Source organism: Fistularia commersonii, chromosome 32, assembly GCF_037954325.1.
Source record: "Fistularia commersonii isolate RoL2024-O1a breed Wild chromosome 32, RoL_Fcom_v1.0, whole genome shotgun sequence".
NCBI classification, from domain to species: domain Eukaryota; kingdom Metazoa; phylum Chordata; class Actinopteri; order Syngnathiformes; family Fistulariidae; genus Fistularia; species Fistularia commersonii.
The window spans coordinates 6,597,064-6,612,650 of record NC_141315.1 but is presented as its reverse complement, the minus strand read 5'-3'; the positions used below and the strand labels follow the sequence as shown (position 1 = coordinate 6,612,650).

The following is a 15,587-nucleotide window of genomic DNA, read 5'->3' as shown; positions in this document are numbered from 1 at the left end:
GGCTTTTTTACAATGTGATTGAGAGCAGAGGGGAAGCGCTGCCTTGTACATCCTGTCCCCCCCCCCCCCCGCCCTCCGTGCGACACTCAGCCAAAGCCGCTCACTCCTCCCACCGTGTTCCTGCAGAGCACACCGTTCGGGGTCAAAGGTCAATGGGTTCGGGTTCATGTCGGGTCATTGACGGAGCGATCTCATTGGCGGGCCGGAGCAAAGGTGCAAAGGTCCAATGTAAATTCAGCCCAGTTATTAACACCGTGAACTTCAGCTTGTGGCTGAGATTCTGCTGTGAGGTCAGTCTCTCAGATACTTGCACGGCCGTGATGAATTAACCCTCGTGTTTTAACGTTTTTTTGAAATTCACGCTTTTTCTGCTTGCACTATCAATTGTTTAAGGCTTTTTTCTTTGCAAAGTCGAATTGCAATTATTTGTTGTAACCCACTGAAACATAAAGAAAGGCACATTAATCCATAGACAGCATCTGTATGTATCCATTTTAACTTACACTTTTTTTTTCATATTGCAATTCATCTTAAATTGGCAATGGAGTTAGACAGGTGTTTTTGTGTCGGAAGTGGGGATGCACTGTACAAACATCTTTACCTCTCTGGAAGAGGTTTCTTCTTCAGAAGAAATCAGGAAAATCCTGTAAGATCAGTTTGACGTCCAGCAGCAGTGAACCTCTGCTTCCAATTTCCAAATCGTAGATCTTCCGACATCAGGGAAACAATTGTCCGTCCAAGATCGGCGATGAAAAAATAAACGCAGCATTTACAAACTTACCTACAGTCTTAATGTGCTTTTATTGCCAAATACAGGTAAAATGAAATAATGAAAAAATAGAATCCCCTCCTTCTCAGGCCACTTTTATGGCATGTTATCACTTTAATTTTTTTATTCTAAATATTGATCTTTTTTCATCACAACGCCTTTAAGCAGATGAATTTGTCGTTTGTCGATATGAATGGAAGGAAAAAAATAAACGTGGAATACAAGCATCTGAGGACTTCGGGAAAACTTCGGGAATACCAGAACCGAGACTGTGCAATAATTTTGCATCGGGCGAACTGCAGCTTGAGGCCATCCAAACCACCGGAAGACGGCAGAAGACCATCACAGATGATCAGAGAACTCCTTTCTTGAGGACGATAAACCCTCACATAGCATCTAGCTGGGGGACGCCCATCTCCGATGCGGGAGGGTCTGATGTCAGACCTCAGGTTTAGGGTCCGGGTTGGAGTCGAGTAACCAAAAGTACAATAAATGAAACCATCCGTGCATTTCTGAAGGCAGTTTTAATCCATTCACCCTCATGTTAAGGTGCAATAACATCAATCTTTTAGGTTGATTTTCCTTCTGGGTCTGCTGGAATCATCGCTGTTTTGACCGTTTTCCCACCCACCCACCCTTCCCACCCTCTTAACCCCCTTGTCACCCCACCCACCTCTTCACACCCTCCAGCACGGGTCCATAGCCCTGGAGAAGCCCCTGCTGATAGGATTACACTCCCACTGGGGCGAAGAGGAGGGGAAGCAGTTCAATACAAGCTCTTGGACGCGGCGGAATCTGTATTCTTTCCCCCCCCACCCCCTTCTCCCGCCGTCCATCTGCTCCGGGACCTGCGGATACCTGGGTCTTAGGTAAGACGGCGTCAGAAAAAGTCGCACGCCGACGCTGATGGAGCTGTTTGATAATTTCGGGATATGCTCATCAGTCCCGTTTGATTTCTGTGGGTAGATTTTGGGGCCTTCGAAGAGAACCTCCCACGCCTGACTCTCAGTAAATAATCCAGGGACTGGAAGATGCCGTGCAATGTTTTCCTTTTTTTTTTTTTTTTTTTTTAAAATCACATTATCTGCTCAAGAGGATTTTTTTTTTAATCACAACAAGATTTAAATGTTGACTTCTAATCTCACTATCAGCCAAACAGATATGAACCACCTGACGGATGCTCCGCTTTCGATTTCTCCCCGCGTACCGGACGAAACCCGGTAGAGGAATGCCATCCTCGGATGAATTTTACCGTCCTCGTGCGGCGGGTGTCGGGGATGGACGGAAAGGGGAATGCGCTGACTGATGCCCTTCCTCTCCAGCTGTCCCTTGGAGATTTATCTCGGGAGCTAAAACAGGCAGGTTGTGGGGGACAGGAGAGCAATTAGAGGGCCGGTAACAAGAGCCGTCGCTCCCCTCATTCCGGAATACTCCTGTAAAACCCTGTTTCCAATCTACCACACATTATGTATCGCGGAGGAAAGCCAATAGTGCAGATCTGTGTGTGATCTGTGTGTGTGTGTGAGTGCGCTCGAGCCCATTTGTATGTACGTCCTGCTGCCCGATGACAGTTCCACTCGCCACCGTGCCGGAGAACATGTGTCCGTATAAATAGCTCACGCGGGACCGAATCCCAGGCCAGGAAATGAGCTTCAATTACAGTGGATGAAAAGCAATTACATTAAACAGGTCCCGGCAGGCGAGCCCCCCGGCTTTTTTCTCTCGTAACCCCCGAGCCTGACTTAATTGCTTTCGACCTGCGCAATAGACGGCGATGTATGGCGAGCCCCCCCCCCCGTCTCTGTCTGAATGCTAAAAGACGCGAGCTGCCACTGGGAATTAGTGTCCTGAAGGACACAGGAGGCCCGTGCGCGACGATACGCCGAGTGTTCTTAACTTCATTAGGGACCCCTGCTGGAAAATATGGGATCCGAGTTTTATCATAAACAAATTGTAAATCTAGGTGGACATCGCCGTGCGCTATGGACGTGTTTAACACATATTTGGATCACATTTCACAGCCAGCTTCTGTCCCGCTGCTAATTCTGTCATGCCGCCCTGCAGGATGCCTGACAGTTCAGGCACTCCTCGGTGAAATTCTTCATAGAAGTTTTTATTTCTTTTTTTTTTGGGGGGGCTAGCCAGATTGCTCTTTAAACAGCAAAATCATAAACACCAACCGAGCATGTGCTTGACGTGCAAATACAGATATGGGAAAGCATTAAAAAAAAAAAAAAATCTGAAAATTCAAAATCAAATTCCGCATGTCAAGTCATCAACCACCTAAGTGAAAAGCTAAAATAAAATAAAATGACATAAAATTCAAGATTGGGTTATTTCAATTAAATAAAGCATATAATTTAAAGTTTAATATACTGGATTTAGAATTGAATCTTAACTATGCGGAGTGTGAAACTTAGAAAATAAAACTAAAATAATACGGCAAACGTGGATGAAAGATGTCGCTGTTTATTGCCTGATAAGTCCAATACTGACTTTGCTGTTTACATTGATCTCCTTCACTCATGTGACTGTTTAATTTTAGTCCAGCGCCACGTCGGCCAGGTAGTTTCATGTTCTCTGTGTCTTCGGTGCAAAGTTTCACAGAAGGATCTGCCGTCTTTGTTGGCCAAAGTAAACCATCTCACGCCGAACAAGTTCAGTGGCCAGAAAACTGCAAACATCCAGACGCCAGTTTGAGTTCCGTCCTACGAAAGAGTTCGATCTTAAAGCTGTTAAACACAAATCTATTCTAAGTTTAATAAAAATGTTTCAAACGTCAGACTTCGAGTTTTTCCACTGAAGGTTCTTCATTTCTCACTCAGTGCTGTCTGCTCACAGACATTCAGTGTCTTTCAATACAATTAAATTTTTTTTTTTTTTAAAAACCAATAGTAAGTCATGATATTCCATGAAATTTCAGTTCCACTAAATTAAATACTAAATCATAGCTATGATAGCATGATAATAAACAAATTTTTAAAAGTGGTAACAATCTATATTGCAGTCTTTAATGCTTTAGAAAGGCATTACAAACACTTACATGGCCATAATAAAGATAATCATTTGCAACAGAGACTTGCTGACAATATTTTACAAACGTAGCCTCATAAATCAAGTTACATACAAATATTTCATTAAATGTGAAACAAAATCAATACAAATAAAATATATACTATCGGAAGTCATTCAAAATATAAATTATTGCTACTCGTAATAACTTCTGATTACTAATCATGTATCCACTTTAGAATAAATTCATATCATTTGTTCAATTAAAGACTTTTTTAGAGAGGGTTATTTGTCTTTTATCATCATTCTGGGTTAATTCATTCTAAAAGGAGCTTTTGTGCATTAAAAAGTGGCCAAGTTGGTTGGAAGGTTAAGAATTTTTTGTGACAATGCCATTGCTTGTCTCTGTCCTCAGCCATGCCTCTCACAACCGCTGCCCCTTTTAGCAAGAGGAAGAAGGCCAACAAGATCATCACTGATCTGTCCAACATCAGCCAGATTGGTAACACAAACACACACACACAAATACACACACTATAATCATGGCAAACTCCCACACTCGCGGACAACTAATATGACTAAATATGAGACATTAATGGTCCTCATCATCCTTTTTATTTATTTCCTGCTTAGTGTGGTTATCCAGTCCGGTACAAATGGACCTGAGTGGGTGTAAATTGCTGCATTTTGCAGGATATTACAATTTAATGAGGACACACATACACACACACACACAGATGCAGTAACACAGTGACTGGCATGCATGTGGGTCATTATCAGATGTCAGATGCCCCACAAATCTGTCTTTGTGGGTGGAAAGAGAAGACGGCATCTCCTCTGTACGTGGCAGAAGTGTAGTCTGATAATTTGTGTCTTTGCATTAAAATCACCCGCTTTTTATTGTTACCCGTGTCCTTGCTGTGACACATTTTATGCGTAACACCAGCCAATTCTCATTGAGTCGCACTTTTCTTGGTTGGGCTACAGTCGCCGGAGCGGTTCTTCCGCCTCTTTTTAGTTCAAACGCCCCTCCTGTGCAGCGGAGATTCGAGGCGGGACTGCAGGAAAAGACCCACCAGACAGAGAGAGAGATGAATGGACTCCGCTCTGCCAGATCCCCCCTCAAAAGGCTTGAAACGTTTTCCTGTGCGGTTTGAAATTCCGACGTGTTCAAAAATACCAACCAGGCTGCATTTCAGCAAAGTGAGGACAAAATAGAAAGGTTTTTCATTTCCCCGAGCAAAGAAAAATACGATAATATCTGGACTAGACGGGATCACTTTTTGCACAGAATCCTATTTACGGTCATATTATCCAAAACTGTTTTATGAAAATAACCACAATCCTTATCTATCATATCACAAATGAATCAAATAATATCTGTTGTTATATATCTAGCTGGCAAGTTAATTAAATTAGAGTTGAAATATACTTTAAAAGGGTGGAAAAATATCACAATTTTTTATTGATACACGAGGACCAAATGTTAGTCTCTCAATATCAATTCCGTTGCCATGGTTACAAACACCAGCAGTGTTATTTTGGTAACAACAAGTTGTCATTCAGACTTTCGAAAGGCATCATAATATATAAAGAGGATGCTCTGACTTCGGCTATGGGCCAATCACAGCAGGAGCCGACAACCAATCGGAACACTTGACCAGCAAAAATGTGAATGTGACGGGCTACATCTTCAACCCCATGTCGTACGAGTCCAGCAAATGCAAAGGGGACGCTTTAACTGTTGTTTTCGTCCTGGTTTTAAAGTCAAAGTACATCCGTTGAGCTGCTCTACGCGGTAGCCTCGGTAACACCTCGGCGGCTTCAGGCGTCTGCTGCCTTGTGTAGATCCCTGCTGTGACTGGCCTGGTTTTCAAACCCAGTAGAGAACAACACGAAGGGGAGGGGGAAGAGAAACTTGAACTCCGTCTTGGCTGATTTGACGGGTGATCTGGTATGAGTACCCTGATTTTTTTATTTTCTATTTAAATAAAAATGGATCGCTGCGGGCGTTCCTGCGTTGGGTAACTGAACATCCAGGCGAGCTCTTACAGATTAACAGCTCTACACGATCACATCCTGCGGACATCTACAGTGACGTTACGCAAGTCGTTCTAGATTGAAATAAACACAGGTAAGATAAGTGCTTTCACACCACCTGTGTTATGATCTGTCAGTCAACAGTTGGCTGATACGCTGCCTTGTGTTGCCGTCCTGCCGCCACATCTGCCGCTGCATGTTTCCACCAGCGTGTTTTTCGGTCAGCCAGTCACTCAGGGGCTTATCCTGCTAATCCCCCCCCCATCTGAGGCCCCCCTTTTTATCTTGCTCCAGTTAATTCGCACCCGTCTATCCGCCGTCACTGTCAAAAGTGTCGTCCCGTGTCTCTGTCCGCCCGTCTGCCTGCGGTGTCCCGTCCGTCTACCTCTCGCCGTGGTCAGTATATCCGATTTCCCCCGAGTCAGCAGCCAGTTCCGGTTTCACATTCTTCTGAATTAACATTCTAATCAATATCCTCATGGGAGAGTTCATTCTGCTCCCCAGCCTCAATTATTCTCTCTCTTGCGCGCGCGTGCACACACACACACGCACACCCACACAAATGATGCTCTCTCTTAACACACACCCACTTGCACAAGTCTGATTTACGAGGTACTGCTAACAGCTCTCTGCAGCATTGCAATGCCAACTTGCTGTTTTTATAGATGTGTTCACATTATAGTGTGAGTGTGTGTGTGTGTGTGTGTGTGTGCGGGCTAGTGTGCAGGCACGTGTGTGTGGGGTTTATGGCTGGGCTCCAGGTGTTATGAGTGATATCAGGGTGTATGCGGTGGATGAGAAGGGTGTTTTATGAGAAGCTATGTGGAGCTGTAAAAGGCCATCAGATCTCTCCATCACATGGAGAGAGGAGAAGGAGGAGAAGGCCGGAGCGAGAGACGGATTTCCCTCCATAAACCGCTCCGCCAAGAAGACCTGCCATGACATTCTCCAGAGGCCTTTCCTTCATATTGCTTTGGCCCAGTAACCTCTAGGACTCCCTTGGTTTTACAAGCACACGTCCCCATGGCGCACAACAGGTTGCAGCGCTAATTCATTGAAACAAGAGTAGGGCTTGTGGGGGAGGGCAAAAACAAAAACAAACTCCCTTCATTCAATATCAGGAATGGCGCTCATTTGACATTAAGGAAATACGCCTGGCAGATTTCAAGGTGAGAGCTAGACGAGAAGATCTATCCGGCCCACGTGTCAGCGTGAAACAAAAGCCAGGGAACAGATGGGGCGGCTGCATGGCGCCTGTCCAAACAACGCTATTTTCTTTATGTGAAATAATTAATCTTTTTTAAAACAGCCTCCCGGAATTGTTCTTAAATAGAAAAAAAAATTTTTTGACGTGGATCTGGATCACCCACTTTGCATGCACATAGATATGTAGAAATATACTGCTCAAAAAAATAAAGGGAACACTTGAATAACACAATGTAACTCCAAGTCAATCACACTTCTGTGAAATCATAGTGTCCACTCAGGAAGCAACACAGATTCATTTTGACTTGTTTTAAGGACATTACATCAAAGTTGGATCAGCCTGGAGTTTGTTTTTACACTTTAATTTTGAGTGTGATTCCTAATCCAGACCTCCATGGGTTGATACAATTGATTTCCATTGATCATTTTTGTGTGATTTTGTTGTCAGCACATCCAACTGTGTAAAGAGCAAAGTATTTCATAAGAATATTTCATTCATTTAGATCTAGGATGTGTTTTTTAAGTGTTCCCTTTATTTTTTCGAGCAGTGTACACATATATATATATATATATGCAAACATGTAGAGGCGCACTGTTCTCCCATCTTCTTCCCCTCATTTTGACTTGCTGCCTCCAAGATGACGAGTCTGACTCCGAGGCCACCGAGCTGGACCTGGGCACCAAGATTAAGACGCCCAAGGATGTGATGCTGGAGGAGCTCTCCCTGCTCACCAACAAGGGCTCCAAGATGTTCAGGATGAGGCAGCAGAGGGTCGACAAGTTCATTGTGTACAACGAAGACCTGGTGGGGTCTCTCACGACGGCGTGCTGGTTTGTTCTCGATACACGCTTCCCGTTCAGACAGTGTCCATTTCCCCCCTTCCAGCAGAACCTTCAGAACCTGCTGATGTCCCCACCGCCTGTCCCACCTAAGCCTGAGATGCAAAAGGATGAAGGTGAGTTTGCAGCGGCACGATCTGCTGACAGGCTCTCGTAAGTCTACCGGCTTTATCTTTTTACATTTCTGTCCCCTCTCAGCTGTGCCTGTGGATGTGGAGGCGGACAAACAGAGGAGGAGACGGGAATACGTTCGCACCTACATATCGCCGTGGGAACGAGCGATGAAGGGCAACAAGGAGCTGACAGCAACCATGAAGGGGAGCATGCCGGGCCCGATCCAGCTGCACTCAGAGCTTCCCCAGTACAAGAGCTTCAACAGGTAGATTGTACCATAAATCATAAAAACAACTGCACCTTACTTGCGAAAACAGAGCAAGCAGAACATCTAGGAGGTAGACCTCTTGATTATTACTTATTCTAGCAGCAATCTGGATTATAGGGATTTATTGCATGTGAGGCTTTGATAAAAGAAAAGAAAAATAAAGGACAAGAGAAGTGCTTTGGATATAAACCTACGCGGCTATAAATGCAGAAATGTTCTTATATCATATATATTCAGATCATATTTTCTTTTAGTCACTCAGTCTCTGGAAGATGGTGCCATTAATTTTTCGTCAGAATAGCGTTTCCTGTGAGGGGGTTGGTTTGTCGGGAAAATCAAAAATTGCAATTATCGGGGATTCTCTCACACAATATGTGTCCTGCAAATTTTTTATACAAAATTTCTGCAGATGAAAGCAACTTTGTTCTGTAAAAATTTACTTGTCTTTGCACAGAATGTTTCAGAAATAAGGTGAGCCGAAAGATTATCGAACGAATATTATTCAAAATCAAAACCGTTACTTCGAAACTCAGAGTAAGAGTCAAATAAAGAGCCCAGTGTGTCCAGACAGAAACTGGAACACCATCTGACAAAACACAAACAGAAGACTTTTTTGTTTTCCAATCAACAGGCGCATGCATCTCACACTTACCACCATTTTCCTCCAGAGCCAACATCGCTATGACAACCGCTAGTTTGATGTTCTACCAGCAATAAAATGTTGCTTTGTCTCCGGGTGTCCCTGCGGCTTCGGTCCGCGGCAATACAGATGGCACACAGTACTGACATTTACAGATGTACCCACCTGTAATGACACTTACCACCGAGACGGCACTTCGGCCCTGATCTAATTATCTAACTCTTATCTGTACCCATGCGTCCCCGGCTGCTGTAATGCTGTTAATGTTTTTGCGGACTCCAAAAAAGATCAGCGGCATCCTCCAGAACTCACTGATGGTTCGGAATTTGCACTAAAGACAACCGGCAAACATCGTTTAACACTGCAATTGGTCTAAGGCAAACTCATCAGTGAGTCTGGAGGACACTGGCAAAATCTAAAAAGTGATACAATTGATGCCGCAATGAGATACTTGGCATGATGTTGATTAATGATTTTATCTGCCTTCCCCTCCCAGGACAGCGTTGCCCTTCGGCGGTTTTGAAAAGGGGTCCAAAATGCTGACCTTTGAAATCCCGGCGCTCAATACCGCTCTAGAGGAGCCGGAGCCCTTGCCTTCCCTGCAGGCCGACATCCGCTCGCGACCCTCCTTCAACCGCACGCCCATCGGCTGGGTTTGCAGCGAGGACAACCCAAACATCCTCATGGACCTGGACATCCCCTTTGACGGCGAGACGGATGATCTCTGAGCAGACATGAAGACACAAGAATATGGAAGCCCATATCGCAAAATTCACACACTCAAAGTTCATTGAGTGGAACTCATTAACAAGAATACGTTCTTGTTTTCTGGCATATATGAGAGAGGTGCGGCTCATAAAGCTCACCCCTTTCACAAGGGACGTAATCACTTTTAGGATTGTTGGTTTCTGCCACAAACATGTTCAAATGTACTTCGCTTGCATGGAAATGAGATAGGCAAAGACAACGTGAAAATAACTTGATGGAAAAGGACAAAGGATCTCTCCTGGTGTCCTTTCTTACTGTTCTTTCCTGTCTGTGAACGAGTCTTTCAGTGATTTAGCAAATAGCCTGCATGTATGACGCCTGTGTGAACAGAAATTGATAAAGCACTCTGCACTCTTATAAAAAAGCAATGTATTTATGCAATAAAGTTTCCCTTTACAGAATCCATGATAGCCTCCAATCTTAGACCATTCATCTCAGATGAGCCACCGTGCAGGTCTATATCACAGCACAGTCTTAAAACATCTAACTACAAGAAACTTTCGATAGTTCAAGAGAGAATCATCATAAATGAAGGTGATCACCCACTAATTTTCTTTCTCCTCACATCTCATAGCCATCAGCCAACAAACAGATAAGGGCATAATTAACTCAGCAGGCATGTTTGACCCAAACTCTGGAACAAGACTGACTTTGAAATTAGCTAGATACTCATCTCCATGACAACCGTGTTGCTAAAAATCACCAGCTATATTTGAAAGCGCTGGAGATGGACAAACCACAATTATGAAGGTTAAAAGCTAAATTTAGGAAAAGAAAATTACATCAGATGTTTTCAAGACTAAGAGCTACCAGAAAGGAACTTTATAACAAATATTTTATTTGAAAACTGAGAAGTTCTTGATAAGGATAAGGACATGAGAACACACACATTAGTTTCATGAGTCAGGCTATTAGATGTAGAACTTCATCCCAAGAAATGTTCAAGAATAAATGAAAACAGGGAGAAAACAATCAAAGGGATATTTAAGTGACAGGTGCTTGTTTGACTCAACAATTCTGAGCATTGGGAGAGTGGGATACTCAACTTTGAAGAGTTGAAAAACTATTACCCCTTACGACAATCCATTTGTAATCATAGTTTTGTACATTTATGCAAAACCTTTTCAGAAATACAGATGCGTTGTAGAATTTGAAATATAAGGAGAAATACTTAGCCCTGTTGAGCAGCAGTGGTACATCCAGTTGTACATTCACTTTTTTCACATTCGCTTTTACTGAAATAAGTTATTATGGTAATATTCTAACCCCCCAAGTACAAAAGTAAATCTAAATATCCAGCTTATTTTCATAAAAACATTTACAATTTTAGGTTAACTTCGTACCGAAATACTCAACTCAATATTCAAGTAAAATTAGTGTTACATTTGTGCTTGAGTAAAATAGTGAATATATGTTTATATATATAATATATGTTTATATATTTGTGAGAACTTGTAACACTGAAATAACTGGGTCCTCATCACACTATTTTAGATATGACTCTTGATATTACCTTTCAATGCAGCTCATTTTTTCAGGATGTTGTTAAAAAGTATTTTTCAAAATAAAGACACAAAAGCCCATAAGCTACTTGTTTTAGCGAGCTTGTGTGTCGAATGTTTGCGCTAATGTGTCACATGACCGGAACAAGCCTCTTGATTGACACGTGTCAACCATCAAACCGGATATACTGACCGCGTTTCCTCTCTTTTCTTTTGACGTCCGGTACCGAACGGCGATCGCACCGGTGGCTGGAACAAACACTCGGAACGGCGACGATCGCCTCAAAAATATCGTTTCTCAGTTCTTTTAGATTCCACGGCCACGTCACGCCGAAACAGAACACGTGTGCGCGCATCCGCGGGTCACACAGGTTAGCCGCGGGATGACATCACCGGCATCACGACGAGTTCCGCCCGACGCCCGTTAGGCGGCGGCATCGCGCCGGGCACGCCGTCACACACACACACACACACACACACACACACACACACACGCACACACACTGGAGTAGGGGTGGGAGGGGGTTGGGTGGGGGTGAGGGGGGGCGAGCCGGAGCGGTCGGCTATGGTATCGCGAGAACGGCGTGCCGCGACCGCAGCGCTGGATGGCGCTGGATACGCCCACGGCTCGCCCTCGCTCCCGTTAAATCACACGGTGGGACAGGCGAGCGGACGGAGACCGGCGGGGACGGCGCCCGGGGTGAGTACACGCCTGCACGCCGCCGATCTCGGAGGGGGGTAATGCGCATGTCAGTGTGTGTGTGTGTGTGTGTGTGTGTGTGTGTGTGTGTGTGTGTGTGTGTGTGTGTGTGTGTGTGCGTGTGTGTCGGATGGGGGGGTCAGCCAGATGTGATCCACTCCAGAGGTGTTCGTCTCAGAGGATGTCTCCTCTTCATCATCATCATAATCATCAGCATCAGCGACCCCCCCCACCCACTCCCACGCACCCCCCTGCCGGTTGGCGTGTTCATTTTCAGTGTGTGTGTGTGTGTGTGTGTGTGTGTGTGTGTGTGTGTGTGTGTTCTGTCAGCTGGTCTGGGGTCAGTTAGCGTCCCCTCCCACGCCACGCATCAGCATCCTCCCTGGCAAGTTTTCTCCACCACCATCCCGTCTTGTCACATTATTTATTCCATGCGTGTTTTTTTTTTTTTTTTTGCGGGACAGGGGGTGGGGGGTGCGGGTTTGTTGTGGACTTGTTGACGGACGGCCGAAAGACCGCAGCGTTTTGCCGCGAGACAGATTCACGCTCACGCTGTCAGCGCTCCCGGCGGCCGCTATCGATCTAACGTTGCGGTTTCGATCTGCGTGATCGATGGCTTGTACCTCTCCCGCACGACCATACCGACCTGTGCCTCACGCGTGGACACGGAGGTGAATTCTTAAAAAAGAGCAGGTGTGCACGTGTATAAGTGTGTGCGTGTGCGCGGGGTCAAGGGGTCTTGGCCACGCTGGTCCCTCGGATGACGTCACTTCCTGGAGGTTTGGGTCCCATTGAGAGTATCAGGATGAATTTAACACTTTATGATCCACAGTGAGCAGCTTGTGTCCTATACATGCGCACATGCACGCGCACACGCACCCCTCTGCTGAAATGTCACCTTGACATTTAAGTTGAATTTTTCTTCTCCTCAAACTCAGTTTTTCCTGGATGGAAAAAAGGCAATGAAACCGCGCTTCCTAGTATTGTCGACTGGGCTAAAAGAACATTTTTTGCCATTTTCCACGTCCACTCCAAACCCGGTATGAACATTGAAACTCTTTAGTGAAAATGCAAACAGCATTCATCCAGACAAAAAAAAAAGCCACCCATATGACAAAAAGTCCCCCAAAAATATGTGAAACTAGTCACAGGGTGGTATCATGTGTTTAGAATAGAATTCAGATTTAACAGTGAAAATAATCAGTGTTAGTAAAAGTAAATTTTTCTTTATTTTGTTGAGTAAATGTATTGAATAATATATAGCACATTGATCAAGCAGTTGTCATAAATAATTCTGCTCTTATATGTTGGAGAGCCTGTCAAAATAAAGTTTAGAAAAAAAACTACAAGTTGTAAAAAAAAAGGATAAAAGAACATTAAAGTAGTGACTATTCTATCCTGTGTTGAAAATACACATTTATTTTATTTCATCAAGTAAAATCAAACCTTCTGAATAAAATATAGCAGATTGATTAAGTAGTTGCTATTAATAATTCTGCAATTATCCCAGTCGAAATAAAAGTATCATAAAAGGAAAACAAGTAATAAAAAAATACTTTGAAATATTGTGAAAGTAGTCACAATTGTATCCTGTGTTGAAATAAACTTTAGATTTACAATTAAATAGTCAGTGTTTCTAGAAGCAAATTTGTTTTATTTCGTTAAGTAATAAAAACTTTTAAATAATCTATAGCAGATTGATCAAGTTGTTGATAATAAAAATTTAGCAATTTAAAAACAAAGTTTAAAAAAAAATGTCCCAAAAAAATATAAAAAAAACATGAAAGTAGTCATTATTGTATCCTGTCTTGAAAATACACCAGTAAAAGTAAAATGTGTTTGTATTTCATCAAGTAATATCAAACCTTTTCAGTAATATATAGCAGATCGATCAAGCAGTCTTATTTTTCAACATAAACTGCAATTATTTGTGAAGGATCCTGTCAAAATAAACATTTTACAAAAATAAATAAATAAATAAATAAAATCTGTCGGAGGGAAAATGGTTATTATCAAACCCGTTATGAAAATATTTAATTTATAGTTTCATTCAAATGCTCGAGACAGCTATTGTCCTCAACTCGCTCTAGAATTATAATCCTTTGTTCAAATTCATGCGGGATTGATGATAAAGTTACGACACATGTTGATTCAAAGGGGACAGTTTTCCACTCCAGCGGAGGCGGAAAGTAATTTATTATTACTATTACTGTCAAGAAGTGTTTTGTTCTCCCCTTCTTCATGTTCCCTCGCAGCGCTTACCCTCCGGATTTGAGCAGCACTAGATGTCCTCCCCGACCCCCCCCTTTTTTTTTTTTTGATTTGATGGTAAACAACTGATGACCGCCATTTAATGGACGCAAACAGTCTATATTGGAGTTTAATAATAAAATCAATTCTTAAGTTTCAGTGGATTTAATAGACTCACGGTGTCTTTAGAGGCAGAGCTGATTAAAAACAGAGAGACCTCTGAGTTTGCTGTTATTTCTTCTAGCACAGCAATATATAGAATAGTATTTAATTTAGATAGGGACGATACAATTCAGTTTCATTACGAAGAATGCAACCGATGTCCTGAACAGAGTGTTATAGCTAGTGCTAAAGTTCAACTCTTGACCCCATTTAAATGTATTTGTGTTTTAATTTTTTTTTTATTTTACTGGTTTCAAATGGGTCCTTGGTCTTTGGCACACTTATCTTTTTCAAGTCATTATTTTATTTTAACTTGTTTTTTTTATTTATTTCAATCTTTTTCATAGTTGATGTATAAATAAATATAAAATATGTATATTAAAAAAAAGATCCCCCAAGTTTCGCTTTTGGAGCGGTCCACCAAGGTTTAACCTTTTGAAATAAAAGTTTCAAAAAAAGAAAAAAAATGTAATGAAAAATTTGTGAAAGTAGTCATGTTATTGTATCCTGTGTTGAAAAACACTCAGATTTAAAATATGAATAGATATAAAAAATATAATTTCATTTTTTTTCCCCCCCAAGTATCCCTTTTGAATTTGTTTTCAAATTTTATATTATTCCAACATTGATGCACATTGGTTATTTCTCTAATCCAAATAAAGAGGTGGTGTGTGTGTGTGTGTGTGTGTGTGTGTGTGTGTGTGTGTGTGTGTGTGTGTGTGTGTGTGTGTGTGTGTGTGTGTGTGTGTGTGTGTGTGTGTGTGTGTGTGTGTGTGTGTGTGTGTGTGTGTGTGTGTGTGTGTGTGTGTGTGTGTGTGTGTGTGTGTGTGTGTGTGTGTGTGTGTGTGAGAGGTGGCCAGCTGCTGTCTAAGTGCAGGGCAATAACACCCACACACATACAGAGTTTTGAATGACACGCCTCGATATATACTGCTTGCGTCATTTTGTTTTATCACCTGTCAGTAGAGCTGCGCTGCAATGTTTCCACAACCTTTTTTTTTTCCTGCGTACGGGGAAGGGAGATGCACTGGATGGCAAACTGGCGTGACCTTTACAGGGAACACACTTTGTTCTTTGCCCCTTGAGAAGAACGCGCTGCCAACAATCCCGCCTCCCCTCATCGGGGGCGGGGGGTTTATCCCGTTGCCAGTGGCTTGGGTTTTAAATACCGAACGACCGGTGGAGGCCGTTAATGTTTGGAAAAAAACAAAAACCCGCATGTGACGGGGGCCTCCATCCTCAGGATTGGACCTCGAGGAAGAACGCCGTTTTTAGCTAAGGCTTTGTCCAGCTAGCAGTTATTTTTGCTTGTTTTT

General features: G+C 42.9%; 1 protein-coding gene across 1 annotated transcript; it reads left to right on the top strand.

Moving 5' to 3' along the window:
• The first annotated feature begins 3,276 nt into the window (after positions 1-3,276).
• myoz1b (myozenin 1b) lies at positions 3,277-10,048 on the top strand. The gene is made up of 5 exons (XM_086139696.1): positions 3,277-4,283; positions 7,666-7,832; positions 7,914-7,983; positions 8,066-8,246; positions 9,386-10,048. Exons 1-5 carry the CDS (start codon positions 4,199-4,201, stop codon positions 9,615-9,617), a joined length of 735 nt encoding a protein of 244 aa, XP_085995822.1. The 5' UTR covers positions 3,277-4,198; the 3' UTR covers positions 9,618-10,048.
• Positions 10,049-15,587: the final 5,539 nt, after the last annotated feature.